The sequence below is a fragment of the Carassius gibelio genome, chromosome B14 (genome assembly GCF_023724105.1).
Source record: "Carassius gibelio isolate Cgi1373 ecotype wild population from Czech Republic chromosome B14, carGib1.2-hapl.c, whole genome shotgun sequence".
Classification (NCBI taxonomy): domain Eukaryota; kingdom Metazoa; phylum Chordata; class Actinopteri; order Cypriniformes; family Cyprinidae; genus Carassius; species Carassius gibelio.
The window spans coordinates 22,787,121-22,808,604 of record NC_068409.1 but is presented as its reverse complement, the minus strand read 5'-3'; the positions used below and the strand labels follow the sequence as shown (position 1 = coordinate 22,808,604).

The 21,484-nt window shown below is 36.0% G+C and overlaps 3 protein-coding genes across 6 annotated transcripts; 1 reads left to right on the top strand and 2 right to left on the bottom strand.

Moving 5' to 3' along the window:
• Positions 1-310: 310 nt before the first annotated feature.
• Positions 311-2,641, top strand: LOC127971964 (C1GALT1-specific chaperone 1). 4 transcript variants are annotated; one of them, XM_052575311.1, is made up of 2 exons: positions 311-448; positions 844-2,641. In XM_052575311.1, the coding sequence occupies exon 2, from the start codon at positions 858-860 to the stop codon at positions 1,809-1,811; it is 954 nt and encodes a 317-aa protein (XP_052431271.1). In that variant the 5' UTR covers positions 311-448; positions 844-857; the 3' UTR covers positions 1,812-2,641. The 4 variants fall into 4 exon arrangements, with proteins under 4 accessions (XP_052431271.1, XP_052431273.1, XP_052431274.1 ...); XM_052575313.1 differs by having other exon boundaries at positions 347-537; XM_052575314.1 differs by having other exon boundaries at positions 347-762.
• Positions 2,642-4,192: 1,551 nt separating this feature from the next.
• LOC127970954 (malignant T-cell-amplified sequence 1-like) lies at positions 4,193-6,786 on the bottom strand. The gene is made up of 6 exons (XM_052573670.1): positions 6,601-6,786; positions 5,874-6,026; positions 5,674-5,771; positions 5,409-5,542; positions 4,685-4,752; positions 4,193-4,426 (listed from the first exon to the last, which is right to left on the bottom strand). The coding sequence occupies exons 1-6, from the start codon at positions 6,609-6,611 to the stop codon at positions 4,345-4,347; spliced, it is 546 nt and encodes a 181-aa protein (XP_052429630.1). The 5' UTR covers positions 6,612-6,786; the 3' UTR covers positions 4,193-4,344.
• An 826-nt stretch (positions 6,787-7,612) lies between these two features.
• LOC127971630 (cullin-4B-like) lies at positions 7,613-20,387 on the bottom strand. The gene is made up of 20 exons (XM_052574786.1): positions 19,383-20,387; positions 18,394-18,509; positions 18,205-18,308; positions 17,509-17,578; positions 17,302-17,375; positions 17,004-17,166; positions 16,173-16,262; positions 15,619-15,701; positions 15,458-15,525; positions 15,225-15,343; positions 12,186-12,378; positions 11,971-12,075; positions 11,766-11,876; positions 11,571-11,656; positions 11,368-11,475; positions 11,142-11,255; positions 10,931-11,036; positions 10,134-10,306; positions 9,893-10,045; positions 7,613-8,784 (listed from the first exon to the last, which is right to left on the bottom strand). Exons 1-20 carry the CDS (start codon positions 19,834-19,836, stop codon positions 8,689-8,691), a joined length of 2,586 nt encoding a protein of 861 aa, XP_052430746.1. The 5' UTR covers positions 19,837-20,387; the 3' UTR covers positions 7,613-8,688.
• Between the last annotated feature and the right edge of the window lie 1,097 nt (positions 20,388-21,484).

The window sequence follows — 21,484 nt, the reverse complement described above, 5'->3', positions numbered from 1 at the left end:
GAAATGAGATCGAGAGGGTGTCTGAATCGAGATCGCGATCTTTTAACGATTAATCGTGCAGCTCTATCACACTGTACAACAATTGTTACTATTTTTGTATTATTGTAAGGGCTAAGTTTAGAGCAGGTGTAGATGTTAATAAAACACAATCGAATAGGCAGCAAGTACATTTATTGTTAGCTTCCAGGTTTAGCTGTATGTATCCCTGTAAAACTTTTAAAGCATAAAAATCAATTCCGCCTTTCCTGGAAACTCGATAATTTTTTTTGTAGTTTTTATCACCGCGTACGTCACAGCGAGACAACACAAACGAACAACATTTCCCACAATTCCTTTCGCGCGGATTCAACGTCCGTTTAAACATCCGTGTTCTAGAAGCCAGTACTAGCGCTGGACTGCAACCAGCTTTCTTACCTTTCTCTGTCCAAACGAATTAGATGGAGGGCAGGTAAAACTGACTCCAGAACAGATACTTCATTTTTTTTTGTTTTTCCGGTTGTGAGTACGGAACTGAATGCGAGTGTGTAGCGTCTGAATGTGAGCAAAATTCTGCGTCATTGAAAGGTCTAATTCTAATTAACTTATTATTGTAATGAGTACTTTTGGGCAAATGTTTAATCGGTTCTTGTAGTCAAACGTAATCTAGCCGTTTTTTCTCAAAGTTAGCGTTTCTTTTTCTAAGTATACAGAAAACCTGACTAGCTGCTTTTTAAAATAGCTTCTGTATTGTCATTAGGAACAAAAATGTAGATTTATTGCAACGTACGTTGTATCTCATGATATTCTGTAAAGTATTGTGTTGTTGTTGTTATTGCTTTATTCTTTTTTCTCTCTCTATTACAGGGTCATAGTCGATCATGATGTCTGAGGGCAGTTCATTTATGAAAGGCATGATCCTAGGGGGCATATTCTGCCTGGTGATCTCTTTCTTTGAGACCTTTAATTCAGGAACCCACTCAGAAGGTCACAAGCATCTCCACCATCATCTGAAACCTCTCAGCAAAGATGAACTACAAAAGTTATCAGAGTCTCAGATGTCTGACTTGCCCCTCCAGGTCCGAGTGTACTGTCTCATCATGGTCACTCCAAAGCTACTGGTCCACTGGGCGACAGCCAATGACACTTGGAGCAAACACTGCGACAAATCTGTCTTCTACACGTCCGAATCGTCCAAAGCTCTAGAGGCGGTTGACCTACAGGAGCAGGATGAGTGGGCTAGGCTACGCAAAGCCATCAAACACGCCTATGAGAATGCTGGAGACCTACGCTGGTTCTTCGTGGCCCGGCCTACTACATTCGCAATTATAGAGAACCTCAAGTATTTGGTGTTGGATAAAGATCCAAGCCAGCCGTTTTACATAGGCCACACAGAAAAATCTGGAGAGCTGGATTACGTGGAGTATGACAGCGGGATCGTGCTGAGCTATGAATCTATGAGGAGACTGATAGAGATGTTCAAAGATGAGGACAGATGCCCGGAGCGAGGACATGCCTTGTGGAAGACACCCGAAGAAAAGCAGCTTGCCACCTGTCTGCAATACAGCGGGGTGTTTGCTGAAAACGGAGAGGATGCACAAGGCAAAGGGCTTTTTAACAAGAAGAGCGTCAGCTCCTTGATTTCTGACAGCATGGGCCAAAACCCAGCTGATGTCGTGGAGGCCTGTTGTCCTGACATGGCCATCACGTTCGCTGGCATGTCTCCAAGCCAGATGCAGGTTTTGATGTACGGCGTCTACAGACTCCGACCATATGGACACGATTTTCATGATTCCTTGACATTTCTGCCTCCTAAAAACTCTGATAATGACTGATTGACCTCATGGCTTCTGTATTGGAACTGTTAATGTCACTCACAGAATTGAGACATTGATCTTAACTGGGTGCAGGGCTGACTCGCTGTGATGTGCAGTATTTACTAGATTTGTGATTATGCGTTCTGAAAGTTGGTGCTTGGAAGTTATAGGGGTTATGCTATGCTTTTTGCTACAAGTGCATTCTGGCAAATGGATAATTGTTTTCATTTAAGTGTTTTGTGAGTGGCCAGTATTGAATAAGTGTTTTGTGAGTGGCCAGTATTGGATAATTTTTTGCACTTGATCGTATTTTGAATAAAAATTACACTAGATTTATGAATGCCACACATATGGGGTTAGGAATGAAAATGAAGAACCTTTTGAGTATTTTTTAAAGTGCATTTTGGATGTATGTTGTATAGAAGGGAAAGAATATTTTCATGGTATCTGTATGGTAAACTTTCTATATCACACTTTAAAATATAAAACTAATGTGGTTTGAAAGGTTAATATACTTGATTGTAAAATTACTTTTGGATAGAAAATTGTCTATTTATTTACGCATCGAAATATTGTTTCTATAATTCAGATGTACTTCATTATACACTGGTTTGTGATTTTTTTTTTTTTTTTAATTGTTCTTAACTACTTTTTTTTTTAGTAAACATCAGGATGCTGGATCTCACCTGCTTTGAGTAATAATAAAGGTTACAAATAAAAGAATGCTATATACATGATACAGTGCAGTGAACAAATCATTATGCATTAAATACTCTTTATTTCTATGGATACTTCAACAGATTGCAATAATTCTGATAGGTTTGTTTAATAAATAATAATGAAAATGATGTTTTGTAGCTATTTATTCAACTCTGAAAGAGCTGACCTGTTGTAGAAATGGCGTATTTTCTCCAGTTCTTGATTTTCTTGTTTTTCAATGTTTCATTTTTGTTTTCTATCCTGTTTCACTCATTCTGTCAGGTCTTTTCATGTTCCAATTCTCAGATTCCGCTGTCAAATTTCTGTTGCTTTTAATTTATTTAGTCTTTTCTTGAGCTGATTCTGTCTCATATTTGGTTCTTAAATTCTTAATTTGAGCCTCTCCCTCTCTTGCAGTATTTTCTCTACCCACTTTTTAATAGACATTTCCAGGTCTTGGTTGGTGCCATTTGTAAAATATTGCTCTTTGTTGGATGTTCGTCATTTTACAATTTCAGTAACTTGAGTTCGGTCTCATTTTTCTCTGGTGTTAAAAACCAGGTATCCGTTTTCTCAGAATTTGCTCAGCCAGTTGAGGTTTGCACAGTTACGGCTCTTCACAAAATCTTCTATGGATTCAGTCTTAAGATCATTTCCTCTGATAAACAGAATAATGCTGAACTGTCCAGCTTTCAGACCACACATCTTCTGTATCAGATATAAATTGATCACGTATTCCTCTGTATAACTTCCCACTGTAATCCCTATACTATAATAAATGCATGGGTTCCAGGAGCTAACAGTGTAATGCATTTTCCCATTTCTTTCTGCATTTCTGCATTTGATAGTGTAGTGTGGAAAAGACTTGGATTATCAACAACAGTTACTGATTTGCCCATTAATTATTGATTATTATTGTTATCGAACAGCCCAAGATCAGCAATATTTCCAGAAGGCAAATGGTTCACGATCAGTTCTACAAACTTGGTGGTTGAATGATAATGTAGCATGAGTCTCTGCTGTTTGCAAGACTTCTCAGTGTCACAGATACCTGGCTGCACCACCTACATGGATGAGTTCACCTAAAAAAAATTATATTAATTCGAGTACGAGAACACATATTCTACTGCAGCTGTTCTTGATTCCAAAGCCTGATTCCTATAATTGGAAATTAAAGGAATTTTTAGTTTTATAATATTATAAATTTATAATAGATGTTAAATATATTCCATTGTTGATAAATACATGAATAAATTCTTGTTGATTACTACAGTGTACAATTAAAAGTGGGGGGGGGGGGGAAATCTGTTTATGAAACTTTTTATCCTTTATATATTCATGGTAATTTCTAGCCTAAAAATTGTGGCATCAGAATAAACGTAATAAAGTGACAAGAGGATCCAATAAGTGTAGATTAGACCCTATACTATTGGTTTGGATTTTTTAGAAAATGCACATAAATTTGAATGCAATGTACCTCACTTTGGTTCTCCCTATATTACAGTTACCTTAAAATAAACCAGATTTTGGATATATGGTGGCATGTGGAGTATTAAGCAATTTCATCTAAACAAATACCAAATGATTCTGTCTTTTGGAAACTGAGAAATACACATACAAACACTGTTGTTTAAACATGCTTTAAGCTGCCATGACACTATTCAGCACTCACTGCAGCAAGAGACCATTTCAGTTTGGAATGACTTGAATGCAGGTTTTATTTGTGCATTAAAATGGGGACACTTTCAAAGCTTTCGGCGTGGTACACAGTTGAGTCCATTCATGTAAACAATAAACGGGCAGCCTGGTGATAACGGGTCCAAACGATTCCACCACATCCTCTCGTCTGTCATTACTTATACGTCTTCATGTGCCACAGTCCATCATTCAGATAGTGAACGTTCTCGATTCCAATTCCCTTGTTTACTTTCTCTCTGTTCAGTGAAGCGAAACAAGAAAATATTTTCAAATGAAATGCAAATGAATCATTTTAGTTTTCCAAACCCAATAAACTATATAAATAACAGATTAAACAGATGGTGACTGATTTACATGGATCTAATGTAATTATTATTTTATTAAAACAAGCTTTAAACATTCTGTATTCTAGAAGATAGAGGAACTAAAAATTGAAAAATTATTTTAATGCCAAATGGTGATTCAAAGTGCTGGAGATGCATAGAAACACTTACATGTCATGTGCAGACATCTTCATGACTCCCACACAAAGAGCATGCTGCTTCCCTTCTGCCATTATAGCCTGAAAACAAATACTTAAGGACAACAACCTGTGATATGCCACGCACACCAATCAAAACTATTACATATAAAACTATAACACAACTAATTGTTTGCTCAAAAATGTATATTTATGGCAGTTATGCGATTGTTGACTCAAACTATTAAAAGGTTGTTTCCGGCAACTGAATTAAAACTGAAATACAAGAAAATCTAAATATTAGTATGGTGCCTTGGTTGAAGCACTAAAATTGCTAAAACTAAAATTACAATAAATTAAAACTAAACAGAATTATAAACAAAATACAAAAATGTCAAAAGCATTTAACAGAACTATTAAAAATTAAATAATTCAAAATATTAATGAAATAAAAACTACTAAACACTGATTTATGGTCAGTGTTTACTTGCGGTTTAAATGTGTATGCAGAATACAAATTTTCCTTTTAAAGAAAGTTATTTTTTTTTCATGAAATAGCTTTTAAAAAGGCATACCATTGCTTTGTATGATGAACAGAACAATAATAATCATTATATATTTTTTTTCTATATCAATAGTCATATGGTGGTTTTTGTGTCCTTTTTGGAATTGACAAAAGATGTGAACTAATCCTTTACATTAAAACATTGTGATTCATTTGTCATAGAAGAAAATATTACGAACAGCTGGAAAGATACAACTACTGTGTCTGTTTCAGCAGGGTAGAGTTTGGCTCCCGGTGATGTGAGGCCTGGGCACATGATATTGGCACCACTCAGAACAAATTTGATGGCTCCTTTATCTACCTGTTGGTGTGGCAGAATGAAGGGATCTGGAGAACAAACATGTGAGTACCAGGCATTAGACTAAGCAAATAAACAGCAAGTGTAACTTCTTCTGGAAACTGAGACAATATCTTCTGCCAGGAAAGCATCTTACTGATGAAAATAAAAGCAGTCTTACATTTGTGTAGAAGTCTCAGGGTGGGGTAGAAGGGTCCCTCTCTCTGTCTGAAGAAGAGCAGCTCTCCATTTAACGTAAGAATTTCAATATGCTCATGACTGGAAACGTAAACAAGATATCAGACCTCCGATGTAAAATGAGATACTCTTTTAGTACTACCAATCAATAAGTACCAACTTCCCATATTGTATAACTCTTACCATCTCACGATTTTGACAGGGTCCTTTTTGGGAAGTATCTGGTTGAGCCAGTCATCGATTTGGGGAAACTGATCTAACAGCTGATTCTTTATACCCTTAATAACAGACGTCTTCAGTTGAATACAGTTAGAAACATTTTCTTTTTCATCAAATCTATGAAGTCAAAGAGAAAGAGAAATAATGTATTTAGAATATTTAATGTCTAGTACCTGCAGATGACACCAGATCTTGCCATACTTTTTTTATGGCAAAGTATGGCGAAATAAAGAAACTGGTCTGGTCTAACAATTATCACCAATTGTTTTATAATTAAATAACTGACCAAGTGTCTGTCCTTCAATGTTTAATGTTAACATCTTTTGCGATCAAGGTCTTTTTTGCAGTTTGCTTATCATCTGTTCAAGTTAAAAATATTAGAAGTATCTTAGCAAAAAATAAGTGCAAAAAACACTAAAAACATAGGAAAACAGATGAATAAATTTCAATGAACCATAAAAGGCAGCTGTGACAGAGCAAGTTAGCAGTGTTCGCTAAACAGGTTGATGTTAATGGCAGATATTAAATTACAATACCATATATAACTGATAAGCGCTTACATGCAACATTTCTTCTATCTCTACTGAAAAGGCAAAGCTACTAACGTTAGCTAAATGAAACACTGCATTACTATGACGATGCTAAATTGTGTTAGCTACTATCTATAAGGTTGACAACGGCTCAAGCTTACTTTTTAAACATCCTTGCAGGTCGTTATCGGTCAATCTTGTCCTCCTATCTGTGTGATCTTACAGCTCGTAACTGTTAACTTTTTTGAACCAAAAAACTAAACATTCAGAAGATTTAACGATCTAACTCCACGCTTCACATCAACCGCAGTTGATTCCTATTTACGACATTTACGACAGTGCTAAACATTTTACGGCGAGAGGTGGAAGTACACATAACAGTATGCCAAACAAAATAATGCTATGTACTTTGCAATACATCTGTAAAATTTTACTTGTATCGCTAATGATAAAGTCAGTATGGTCAAAGTGAGTTAAAAGTGTAACTGATCGCAGCACAAGCAGACAATTGTTTTTTTTTAAATTAGTTTTCCCCTGAAATGTTTGAATATTCATATAATGCGTTATCTAATTACATATGCACTAATTTGCATACACTTCCAGATCAGAAACCTGACACCGGATAAAGTAATTTTGCTAACATGTGTTTTTTCTCTCTCTTTATATCACTCCATCGTCAGAAAACAATGTCAAAAGCGATAAGGGGAAATTAAATTATTATATTTTTAGAAATAAAATGTTTTATGTATGATGTATAAACAAACTAATGTGGAGATTTCTGGTTTGGGGCATAAGGGGATAAAAAACAATTTGCAAAAACTGCCTTTAATTTATAGACACTTATAAGGTATAATAAAATTAATACCTTAATGTATTTTGGATGTTTTCTTCCAACCAGTCTAAAGGTGTGTTTTTAAAATCAAACTAGTAGTCCACAAAACTCTACATTTATTAATTACATGAAACTGTAAATATGCTGAAAGGGGTTAAATTAAATTAGAATCTGAGACAACTTTAGAAAAAAAAACAATTATAAATAAATAAATGAATAAATAAAATACAATGTCAGGTTTTAAATGGTTACTGTTAGAATATCTATTTTACACGTTTTTTTTTTTTTTTTTTTTTCTCACAAGAACAATGAAATACTGCAAACTGATAAGAGGGACAAGATCATGGAAACACATACAGTTGTTTATTCTGAGGCAATAAAAACAAGCATACTTTTTCCAGACACTGCTCGACAGTCCACTTTAGTACGATTTCTCAAAACACCATTGCCAAAAATTCCACAGACAGATCCAGTGACGCCACACAGAGGAGCTTCTCAGTAAACGGGCCGAATTCAGAACTGAAGGGTTATATAAACTTGGAAACACTAGAATGATAAAATGGTGCTACTGTGCTTGTTCAGAGTTTCCAGGGAAAAATAATGCAGTTGCAATGTAGTCGAGAGTGTCAAACATCAAAGTTGTGTGTAAAATGTATATACAAAATAAACAAGAGGAGGAAATGTGAGAAGGTGTAAGCAGGGAGGGAAAAAGAAGGAAGATGTAAAAGTTAGTGTTTAGCAGCGTTAACATTCCTACAAACAAAACAAGTGCTTGGTTTTATCTAATCTTGGCACAAACTGTGAAATTTCCAATCAGACTCAATTGTTCTATTTATCAATAAATCACATTCACAGAACATAAATTGTTTGTGACCAATCAGCTGAATACTCTTTTCTTTGTACAAACACTGGCAAAGAAAAAACCTGTTTTCACACACTGCTACCCAATACAACACTGACTGAACAAGTGAGTCAAATTCAATCAATCTGCTGTTGGTTTTCTTTGCACAGGTAATACGTCAATATGTTGTGATATTTGCATGAATAAACCATGAAAAAGAAAAAAAGCATGCCAGAGACAAACAAAAGCCATGGAGCCAAGTCTGAAAATAAATAACTTTTCTTTTTAAGCTTGGAAGTGTCCAATTCTCAGAAGCATTTTAACAAAATAGTTCTGTATTGTCTTTTCTTCTAACTGGACATGCCATTCTGATAGTAATAAAACATACCCTACCCTGTCAAAGCCATGAAGAGAAAACTGATTCGGTTGTTGGTCACTGGGGTGAAGATGTTAAAGTGAACAAAACCTGGAACAAGGGCTTCCATGTGCTAAGGGAAGTAAACAACGTCACTGAGAACAGCCTCCTCCTGTCATTTCTATCATCCCCCATCTACCCCTCTTATTCGCTCTCTCTCTCTAAGCCACATAGTTGTATTGATTGGGATTCTCCTTATCCCTTTCCATGTAGTCCCTGTCAATAAGTGACTCTATCCTCTTCTTCAGATCAGCAGGCTGCAAATAGAAAAAAAAAGACAAATTTAGTGGCAGTGCCAAATGTTCTCCGCTGCGAGTCTTTGACTAATTTCCAAATTTGGTGACACTGAAAACAATATTCATATTGCTCATATTATATGCAATCTTGAGACAAGAGGAAAAAAATATTGATTATCAGTGAAGAATTTAAAGTTAAAGCTAAGTGATTATTTTTACTGAACGTAATGCACATTAAACAGTCATTTTTATTTTTTATGTAGGCATTTCATTCCACAACAAGCTGGACACAGGAACTTAAGTGCTTTTTAAACTCTACTTTTCAAAAGTTTGCAGTTATTAAGATATTTAAAAGGCTATTTTTGCTCACCAATTTGATGAAAAAACAGTATAACAGCATAATGTGTACATTATTAAAACGCACATACATATATACGTATATATATATATATATATATATATATATATATATATATATATATATATATATCTGTGTGTGTGTGTGTGTGTGTGTGTGTGTGTACAGTAAAATAGTAAATAAGTAAAATAGTAACCAGCAAATATTTTTACAATTTAAAATAACTTTTTTATTTTAATTAATATATTTTAAAATATAATTTATTCCTGTGATGGCAAAACTGAATTTTCCACAGTCATTACCACAGTCTTCAGTGTCATATGATCCTCATGATCCTTCAGAAATCAGTCTAATATGCTTTGTGCACAATAAACCTTATCAGTATTGAGAAAAGTTGTGTTGCTTAATATTTTTCTGTAACATCATAAATGTCATTACTGTCACTTTTGAGCAATTTAATGAATCCGTGCTGAATAAAAATATTACTTTTTTAAAAAAAAGAAAAGAGCAACTTGTTAACAGATAATGTGATTGTGCAACATGCAACTGAAAATGCTTTAATTTTAAATGCACAAAGCTGTCACTGCACAATCTTTTTTTATTTTTTTTTTAAATATTTTGTACATTACTTTGTGATTGTTGGGAGTTTTCTAGTTTTGTTTCACTGCACCTCACAGTTTAGTCTAGCTGCAAGACATCCATTTATAGCCAATCCAGTAAAACTACTCCATTAACTGTGAAAACAAAACAATTTGGCAACCAAGACCTCACCTTGACTGGGAATTTAAGTTGGTTGTACACTTCGGACACCAGAAGGTTATGGCTGAGCGTTTTCCTCATCTTCATGATTCGAACAATGGCAGCATCGATTTGGTACTGACGGTCCTGGAATACCCTCTCTGTTGTGCTGGCTTGCTCTTCCACCTGTGAGGTACAGCAAAGAACCATGAGACCAAGCGGCCCATAACTTTCAGACAACAACAATCAAATGAGAGATGTGCTAGGACAGTACCGTTTCTTTCATCTGGATCTGGTTGATTTTAATCCTGAAGAGTTTGTGTTTGAAATCATCATTACAAGAGAACTTGTCTCCATCCTCCACATCTTTACTCTTTGGGATTTTGGTAAGGACACGTGCCTTCCCACAGGCCAGTGACTGCAGAGTCCGCCTCAGCTCACCGTCCTCTGCAAGTGTATGTGTATTTTAAATATTGTCAAATTTGTTAAACATTTTGGAAGTTTGTAAAAGTCAGAGGTTTACAGGGTGTCTGCAGGACGTGTTAACGAACCTTTTTAAGTTCTTTCAATTAAAGAAACTTTACGAAATAAAGAAATAAGCAGACAATACGTCAATGTTCTCAATGTAAATGTATAGGGAGCACACTTAGTTGTATTAGCAACACTTCAAAGTCTGAAAATGCAACTTTCAACTAATCTCATAACGTTTTTATTAATAAAAAAAAAAGGCTTGAATAGCTAAGATTCCAACCTCTAGAATATGGAAATCACTTTTACTGTACTTAAAGATTTAATTTTCATTTTCAAGTAAATGTAACTTCATTTAAGGACGTTTAGATATTTATACTGGAAAACAAAAATACCGGGGAAGACTTTTTTTTTTTGCCATGTATGCAATATTTGACTTTGAATTTCAGACTTTCTGCTCCGATTTAACACTTTTTAGGACCTTTTTAAGACCCACAGAAACCCTGGTTTAACTTTGAATGTAAAGTTTAACATTAAATTAAATAGCATCTCTCAACAATGTGAATAAATTGCAACGTGCTTGCTTGTCACAAGTGTCCATACCAATGCCTGTAGCAAGTTTAATATCCTCCAGAGAGAACTCCTCGCCTTCATTAAACATCAGCAGAACTAACGTCTGAAACAGGGAAACCTGCAGCTCTTTTTTGCCCTGGGAAAAAAAGTGGAGAAGCCTTCAGAAAAGAATGTTTTAAATTAAGTTAATAAATATTACGATCAGCTAATAGTCCGGTATTCACGCCAAGTTGCGCATTACCTCTTTGAGTTCTGCCTTTAAAACACAATGTCCTAACGTAGACTGCCATTGTAGTTTCCGTCCACTGTGTTTGCCCAGGTAAAACGTTTTGAAAATCTCCTGCAATCTCACCATCTGAAGAGTGAAAGGTATTAATAAAAGATTATAAATGAATTATAATGCCAACAATTTGAATTATGGGTATTACTGCCATGTAGAAACAAGGAATAATGAACAAGGACCCGACCTCTGGAGGCAGATGTACTTCCATGGGTACATATGTTGGCCAGTAGCCCATAGTGAGGATGTTCACTGTCAGCTCAATGTTCCCAGGAATATTTTGGCATTGAATGTGCTGAGGAGCAGATTCGAAAAGAGAGATTTGTAAGATGTAACTAGACACGAAATAAGTGAATGGCATGAATGAATGAATAATGAAAATAAAAATACCTGTTTGAACTGCACCATAATATCTTTTGACAGCTCCATGTCTTTAAACATCCCTTCCAGCTTACTGGTAAATGCAGCTCCACATTCTACAAGAAAAACACAATTCACCATTTGTTACTTCACACAGCCTTTCGAAAACATCTGCGTTACTGAAAATGGTAGTTTTAGGAATATGAAAGGAGAAATGTAATTTACCGTGCTTGAGTTTTGACAACATAGACTTCTCTGCATCTACAGAGGCACTCTTTCCCACCAGTAACCTCTTCGCCAAGTCTTTCTTGTAGAAGGCCTCAAAAACATCTTTGCCTTAAGAGAGATGAGAAAGTCTATAAAGCTTAGACAGTCAATTGAAAACTTTCTAGGTCTTTGGAACAGAGAATGAAGATAAAAATTGTATTACCATAAATGAACCTGAATATGATCATTATCTTGTCCAACATTTTCTCAAGTTCCTCATCAGTTGCTTCTTTGTTCCCAGCACGGAGCTTTGAATCTACATATTTTGCTATAGAAAACAAAACAAATTTAGTGAACGTTTGTCTCGATCCAACCAGCTTTAAATTCTCAATCAAACAAAAACCCTCAATGATTGGTGGGAAAACATTGTGAACTGACCTATGAGCTCTGCAGGTTTGTTTGGCCGTTTATTGATAAAGGTCTCAAAAGCCTCCTTCATGCCATTAACAAACTTCTCATTCCTCATGAAACACACATCGATGATTTGATCTACTTTATCCTTGAAATCCAAAAGCTCCTGAACCATTGTCTTGTCTTTCTCTGGGTTGATGACAATTGTGCTTCCAAAGGCCTGAGACACAAAAACAAGACACATTCAGCACTGTTATAGCACTATAGATATTGTACCTCAAAGTGATGATATTACAGACCATTTCCTTGTATCGTGCATGCTGCGTATAACTGATATTAACTATATGTCTCAGCGTTACCGTCTGGGCAGAACTATTGTTCCAGCCACCAAAGAAAGATTCGCAAATAACCTGCCTGATCTATCTCAACTGCTAATTGTACCCAAAAATACACACAAATTAGACGAAATTACTGACAACATGGGCACTATTTTCTCTAATACATTAGAAGCTGTTGCCCCAATCAAATTGAAAAAAGTTAGAGAAAAACGTACTGTACCATGGTATAACAGTAATACTCACTCTCTCAAGAAATTAACTCGTAGTCTTGAACGCAAATGGAGAAAAACTAACTTAGAAGTTTTTAGAATTGCATGGTAAAACAGTATGTCCAGCTATAGACAGGCTCTAAAAACTGCTAGGGCAGAGCATATACACAAACTCATTGAAAATAACCAAAACAATCCTAGGTTTTTATTTAGCACAGTGGCTAAGTTAACATATTACCAGATGCCACCTGATTCAAATATTCCACCAACGTTAAATAGTAATGACTTTATGAATTTCTTCACTGATAAAATAGATAACATTAGAAATACAATAGCGAATGTAGATTCTACAGCGTCTAACACTTCAGTTTCATCCATCGCACCCAAAGATAAACTGCAGCGCTTTACAACCATAGGACAGGAAGAGCTAAATAAACTTATCACTGTATCTAAACCAACAACATGTTTATTAGATCCTGTACCCTCAAAATTACTGAAAGAGCTGTTACCTGTAGCCGAAGAAACGCTTCTCAATATCATAAACTCGTCGTTAACTTTAGGACACGTCCCAAAACCATTCAAGCTGGCGGTTATCAAGCCTCTTATTAAGAAACCAAAACTAGATCCTAGTGTACTGGCAAATTATAGGCCTATTTCAAATCTTCCATTTATGTCTAAAATTTTAGAGAAAGTTGTGTCTGCTCAATTGAGCACCTTCCTGCATAAAAATGATATGTATGAAGAATTTCAGTCAGGTTTTAGGCCCCACCATAGCACAGAAACTGCACTTGTTAAAATTACAAATGACCTGCTCCTTGCGTCAGACCAAGGCTGCATCTCATTTCTAGTCTTACTTGATCTTAGTGCTGCGTTCGACACCATAGATCATGACATACTCATAGATCGATTACAAAACTATACAGGTATTCAAGGGCAGGCTCTAAGATGGTTTAGATCCTACCTGTCCGATCGCTACCATTTTGTTTACTTAAATGGGGAGTCATCTCATTTATCATCAGTAAAATATGGAGTGCCACAAGGATCCGTCCTAGGTCCCCTTCTATTTTCAATATATATGTTGCCCCTTGGTAATATTATTAGAAAATACGGAATTAGCTTCCACTGTTATGCTGATGATACTCAGCTATATATCTCAACGAGACCAGATGAAACTTCCCAATTATCTAAGCTAACAGAGTGTGTTAAAAATGTAAAAGATTGGATGACACACAATTTTCTCCAATTAAATTCGGATAAGACAGAGATACTAATTATTGGACCAAAAAACACTACACAGAATCTTGTAGATTACAATCTGCAACTAGACGGATGTACTGTTACTTCCTCTACAGTCAGAAATCTGGGTGTTATATTAGACAGCAATTTGTCTTTTGAAAATCATATTTCCAATGTTACAAAAACTGCATTCTTCCATCTTAGAAACATTGCCAAGCTACGAAACATGTTATCTGTTTCTGATGCAGAAAAGCTAGTTCATGCATTCATGACCTCTAGACTGGACTATTGTAATGCACTTCTAGGTGGTTGTCCTGCTTCTTCAATAAACAAGCTACAGGTCGTCCAAAATGCAGCAGCTAGAGTCCTTATGAGGTCAAGAAAATATGATCATATTACCCCAATTTTACAGTCTCTGCACTGGCTACCTATTAAGTTCCGTATCAGTTACAAATTATCATTACTTACCTATAAGGCCCTAAATGGTTTAGCTCCAGTGTACCTAACTAGCCTTCTACCACGTTACAATCCATCACGCACCCTAAGGTCACAAAACGCTGGACTTTTTGTCGTTCCTAGGATAGCAAAGTCCACTAAAGGAGGTAGAGCTTTCTCACATTTGGCTCCCAAACTCTGGAATAGCCTTCCTGATAATGTTCGGGGTTCAGACACACTCTCTCTGTTTAAATCTAGATTAAAAACACATCTCTTTCGCCAAGCATTCGAATAATGTTTCTTTTTAATTGTGAGTGTAGTTGCATCTGTTCAAAGTTGCATTTTTATTCATTAGCTTGGGTTAAACTAATTTTACTTTGTTGGATCAGCAGCTATGCTAATGATGTCTGTATTTTGTTTCTATGTTTCGCCACGGGATTTACATCCCGTGGTAACTAGGATTTAAACAAGCTCCAGTCTGGATCCAGAACACCTGAGAAGAGATGATGCTGACCCTCAGAGGACCCCAGATGATGCTAACCTTGAATCAACAAACAGAACTAACAATTATTGCTAAATGTGTGACTGAATCATATAATAACTTAATAATATTGATAGTTCATCGTCTAGCTGACTACGTCTTGTATTATTATTATTATTTTTTCTAAAATCCTGTCAAATGTGCACAAACTACTAGCTACTACTAAATATTGTAGAAACATAATTTTCTGTAAAGTTGCTTTGTAACGATTTATTTTGTAAAAAGCGCTATACAAATAAACTTGAATTGAATTGAATTGAATTGTTATGATGGTTTTCTCAGCCACCTAGATGGGTTCCCTGCACACCTTGATGTACTCGATCCAGTGCTGCAGAAGCACCAGCACGCCTCCCTTCACACGACTGAAGAGCTGGTACAGCAGAGACAGATCCTGAATACGGTTCTCGTCCAGCAGGTTATTCAAACCTAGAGTGGCAAAAGAAAACAAGCACTTATGTAAATCACTTCTGTTTTTGAGGATGGCTGACCATTTGAACACCAAATACAATGTCAATCATCTCCATTCAATGAAGGTGATACCTTTCTGAAGTATTGCAGTGAGGTGTTCTCCAAGCAGTTGCTTTTCCACTGCGGCAATGAGGCGTTTTCTACAAATAAAAAAAAAAGACAATGGTTCACATATCTTTTTTACCAAAATAACTACTAACTGTAAATGTTGCTTATATTCTCTGTATACTTACTGTGTGCTCTGGTCTAAGTATGTAATGACTCGATCTGCCTCCTCTTCCAGACGTTTGTTGACATGATGGAGATACTCTGGCACCTAAAAAAAGAAATTCTATTTAAAAGCATAGTTCACAAAAATGTGTTTATTTTTTGAAACGTCTTCACTTTGATCTTTTTTTTTTCTTCCTCCAAACAATCACAGTTCCTAAAGGCCAGAAAAGCACCATAAAAGTGGTCCTTATGACTTATAATAATAATCATAAAACATATGACCACAGAACACTAGAACACAAGTCACCTGGAATACTTCAAAGACTATGAAATGTGATTGTATAGAAAAGGTTCTTTCATTTTAATGTTCCACAAAAACAAAACAGCTGCATATCTTTGTAGGGGTGTAAATCATTTTGAAACAACAGCCAAGGGTGATTACATCATTAAATCTAGCCTGTTTCTAAGTACCTGTTTGTATGCTAATGTATGCTTAATGAGAATCACAATAATGAAGCAATAATATAAATATATTTTTTTAAATCAATACTTTATGTTCCCCTGATGTGAAACTCGCCTCTCTTTCCTGCATGAGTCTCTGGCCCTCTGCAGCATACAGTCGATTTGTCTCCTCCAGAAAGCGATCCTCAAATGAATCCTGATAAATCTGTCATGAAATTAACAAATGTGTGATTACAACAACACTAAAACTAACAGGTTTGGCCACACAATTTAAAGTAATATCAAGGATCAAAAGCTAGACAAGCACAGTAGAAGACTTCTGTGCATTCAATGCATTAATGTAGAATTACATTAGTAATTGTAAGTGTAAGTGTAAAGATGCAAATGACAGGATGTGGCATAATGTTGGTGAGTAATGAAAATATTTGACTCATCCCTCAGTTAAATAAAGCAAGTTGTTCCGGTAAAGACCTTACCATGGAGATAAACAGGCCATGTACTTTGAGGGTTTAAAAGCAGAAACATAAATTATGAACACCTACATTAAGACTCGCTTAAAAAAAGATAAGGGCATTAATATTCATAATTACTCAGTGTTTTGCTTTTTTTTTCAGCAGAACCGTTGAGCTTATGCACTTTTTTTTTTTAAATATAATAATTTATAGCAAATATAAAAATACATGCCAAACTAACCAGACTTGGTAAAAATACTTATTTTGTTTCCTTGTCTGTGTCATGTGAAAGTTACTGGGTTTACTGACTTTATACAGGCATGCCACTTAAGCAAACAATAAGAAATACATGTATGTATATTTATTTATCGCAGTAAAAAAGAAAAAAAAGAAAGTAAAAATTATTAATAGCATTATTAAATAGTTATGCCATAAACGCAACATAAACCCAGATACATTGATTTGAGTACAAATGAGAAATCAGGTGAGCTAACCTGCAGATCTGAGAGCATGCTCAGAAGACTCCTCAGAAGACTGCGGTCTACGGCCTCTCCACTCCGCTCTCGCTCAATAAGAAGCAGAATCCCATCGATTGTCTTACTCTGCACCTTCAGGTCGCTGATGATATAGAAACGAAACAACTCCAAGCCCATGTCCCTGAAGACAAAACACAAATGTATCATTAATCACCAGCAGGAGGAGCAGCAAAGCAATGGTAGTAAATAAAAGACAGCAGAGCTGACAGTGCCAGTGTTACAAATTCAATATCTTTCGTCAAGTGTGAAGACATACCAGATTGATGGCAGCATTGAATTTTGTAAAACATATGTGCGATCCAAAAACAAAAATATACTCCTAATCATGATCTAGAAGAAAAGACAATGTTTTTGTATTAAAAGCATTTTTTTTCCAAACAGGTAAATAACTAGATATAGGAACATTTGATAAAAAGTTCAACTTTTCAACGTATGTAGACACAGAGATTTAGAGTAGACTGACCATTTGCCTGCAGTGATCTTGCCAACATTTGTCTATTTTCTTCAGGAACAGAACACTGTCTAGGGCATCCGTAGGGCAAGAGTTAAGAAACTGTTTATCACAGTTATGATTAGCAGTCTGTAAGCAGACAGTCCTATTTAACTACCAGTGACTCAACTTCTCATCATTTCTGAAAAAGTTTCCCTTGTTTATTTAGCTCATCATATGCACTGTCTGCCATAGTTTTCTAGCAAAAGCATTAATGAGTTTTATGTTAAAAGTTCTGCTATTATATAAAATTAAAATTAATTTTGCTACTTTAGTTTTAAGAAATACATGATTAATTCAAAACGAATATATATTACTGAAACTACCATGCAGATGTTAAGATTCAGTACGAATTTTTAAAGGAAATTAATACTTTTAATCAGCAAGGATACGTTAAATTGATCACAAGTGACAGTAAAGGCATTTATCATGTTACAAAATGGTTCTTTTAAACTTTATACGTCAAAAAATCCTCAAAATATCTGCAAAAGAAAAAAGAAGTTTCTAATAATTGTATCGCGTGTGTGATGAGCCATTTTTTCGATCCATGAAAAGAAAACAAAAAAATTCTTTATGTTGAGCCCTGATTCATCCTCTTTACTTTAACTCTCAACTTAAGACAGAAAGAAACAGAAAAAAAAGAGAAATTTGTAGCAAAGAAAAGGATATTCTCTGAACTGATCGATCTGTGCCTTGATATGGTCTTCACAGACCACTCTGAGCTGTTTATAGAGCTTGGCCGATATCTTATGGGAGCACAAATTTTCAACAGCCTGAGAAGACAAAGGGGAAAAAATAGCATTAGATTCCATGTACAATATTACTAAATGATAAAACAAATATAAACATAAAACTAACCTGATAGAGCTCCTCTAGATTGTACTTTATTGAAGTGCTGTTTTGTATGGCCTCTACTGCCTCCTTCAGCTTCTGCCAGGTCTCATTTGTGTAATTCTCCGGTAATTTGGGCTTCTCTGATATAACATTATAACAAAAAGAAGGATGTGTATAAACAAGAAACATAAATACTGGTTAGTGTTTCAATAAAGGTCAGGTTTTGATTTTGTTTACACAAGAGATGTGCCATCATAAGCAACTGCAAGTTACATAAAATCTATTAGCACTTATAAATAAAAAGCTGTTCTCATCTGTTACAGCACCACAGCATTTGCTTGTATAAGACAGTTACTGCACTTATTTCTTTATTAAGACTAAACATAAAGATGCAAATGACAACACGTTGCATTATGCTGGTCACTAATTAAATTGTTTTTGAGTTTAAGACAAAAGTTAAACAGTACAGATAAATTGCAGTAAAGACATTATCATGAGGCTAAAAATGCACTTTGAGGGTTTAAACGCAGAAATATGAAGCTGGTTTTATGTAACAACACTTATATTATTATTACTTTAAAAATGAAAACATTTTTAAAATTCTCAGTTTTGCTGTATTTCATATGTACACGTACACACACACACATACATATATATATATATATATATATATATATATATATATATATATATATATATATATAAATACACACACAAACATCTCAATCAACAAGGTTTTTTTTTTATTTTTTTGACTCAAGTGATGTTCCTCCATAATCAAAAGACAGTTACAAATAGTCATTTTCAGCAGCACATTTTCTTTTGTAAGACAGTAACTCAAGTTGTTTACTACTGCTTTAGGTACTAGGCATCTTTTCTGGACGTCGCAGGTGTGTGTTTAGGCAGAAAAATGCAAAATGCCGTTTAGGCAGGCAGCTCGCTAAGTTTTGAGACACAGCCTATCATGTTTCAAAGAAGACGAGGGGGACCGCAGTCTTTTCCCCTAACGTTACCTTTAAAGTTCTTGATAACAAGTTTCTTCGCAGCACCGGGTTTGCTGTTGGAGAAGGTGGCGGAGCCCGCAGACTTGGTCAGTCCGTTAGCATGATGCCCGACTCCTCCAGATAGGAACACATTTCTCGCCTTTGAACACGATTCAGCAGAGTTACATGACTCCTCGGCCATCTTCACATCCAATCCGATCAAATCCAGCGGGTCCTCGAACCTCAACTTCTTCTGGATGTGCTGCGGCTGTTGTGAACTGGAAGAGCTGGACGTTGTGGAGGAGGAATTACTAATGACTTTAGGAGACGAAGATATTGAATCAGTGTCTTCTTTCTCGGAATTGTTAATTTTCCTCTTCTTAGAAGACGTTAAGCTACTGTCGTTGTGAACATCAGAAGCTGCCGGTCTGGGCTCTTGGGCTGGCGGTGGGGGGTTAGGGGAAGGTAAACCTGTTGGAAACATGAAAAACGAAATACCAAATCAATTAGCTAATCTACTAATACTAAGATCCCGGTGAGTGGACGTTTTCTATTCCTCGGTCTCGGTCGGGGGACGTGCAACCTCGCTGCTCCGAGTATGAAAAAGGAAAAAATGAGGATAAATTGAGAAGTGCAGCCCCACTTGGCCCCTTCTCTGTTCTTGTTATTGCCAGCAGAGGAAAGATGGTTGAATACTGCTTCCTCTCGCTCGCTCGCGCGCACTCCGGCGCGCTGCACAAAGTCCGTTCGATTACAAACTGCTTTTCGCCGAAGGCTGTTTGCGTTAAAGCATTCTGCCGGACACCGTCTTTCCGCTCAGGAGATGGACTGATATTTTAGGTTTGAGGAAAAGTCATCGGGGAGACAGTAACTTTTCTAAGAGGCGACGCTGACCCGCCGGAAGTACTTTCCACCGTTGCTTTGGTTAAGCGTGAGGCCTGACATTTCCGGTATTCTCCATCAGGGGGCGACAATACACAATTCGCAGAGCGGTCTCAAAACTTGAAAACACTTGTACTATCTGAAATTGTGTTTGTGAATTACACCATCCAAGCTAAATGTCAATATCATAACATTTTAATAGTTTTGTGGTCAACTATATCATGTTTACATAATCTTAAATGTTATTCATAGATGCCAAGTGGTCACATTTTAATGGAGAAGGATGTCCAATGTGTTTTAAGTCATTAAATAGAATTTACAAATAAAATGTATGCTTTTGTTTTGTATGTAAACTGCATTTGTCTGACTTATGACCTTTTGTGATTCAAAAATGTTTTAGTTTAGCTAGAAAATACATGTATAATGTGCTGTACAGGTGCATCTCAATATAATGTTGTGGAAAAGTTCACTTCAGTAATTCAACTCAAATTGTGAAACTTTTAAATAAATTCAATGGACACAGAGATTAAGTAGTTTAAGTCTCTGGTTCTTTTAATTATGATTTTGCCTCACATTTAACAAAAAACCCACCAATTAACAATCTCAACAAATTAGAATACTTCATAAGACCAATTAAAAAACAAAAAAATTTTTAGTGAATTGTTGGCCTTCTGGAAAGTGTGTTCATTTACTGTACATGTACTCAATCCTTGGTAGGGGCACCTTTTGCTTAAATTACTGCCTCAGTTCGGCGTGGCATGGCGGTGATCAGTTTGTGGCACTGCTGAGGTGGTATGGAAGCCCAGGTTTCTTTGACAGTGGCCTTCAGCTCATTTGCATTTTTTTTTGGGGGGGGGGGGGTATCTCGTTTCTAATTTTCCTTTTGAACATAACCTATAGATTCACTCTGGGGTTCAGGTCTGGGGAGTTTACTGGCCAGTCAAGCACACATTTAACCAACTTTTGGTGCTTTTGGCAGTGTGGGCAGGTACAAAATCCTGCTGGAAAATGAAATCAGCATATTCAAAAAGCTGGTCAGCAGAAGGAAGCATGACATTGCACCCCAAATCACAAAGTGTGGAAACTTAACAAGCAACTTCAAATAAACTTGGTCAATGAGCTTCTCCACCCTTCCTCCAGACTCTAGGACCTTGGTTTCCAAATGAAATACAAAACTTGCTCTCATCTGAAAAGATGACTTTGGACCACTGGGTAACAGTCCAGTTCTTCTAACACCAGGTAAGATGCCT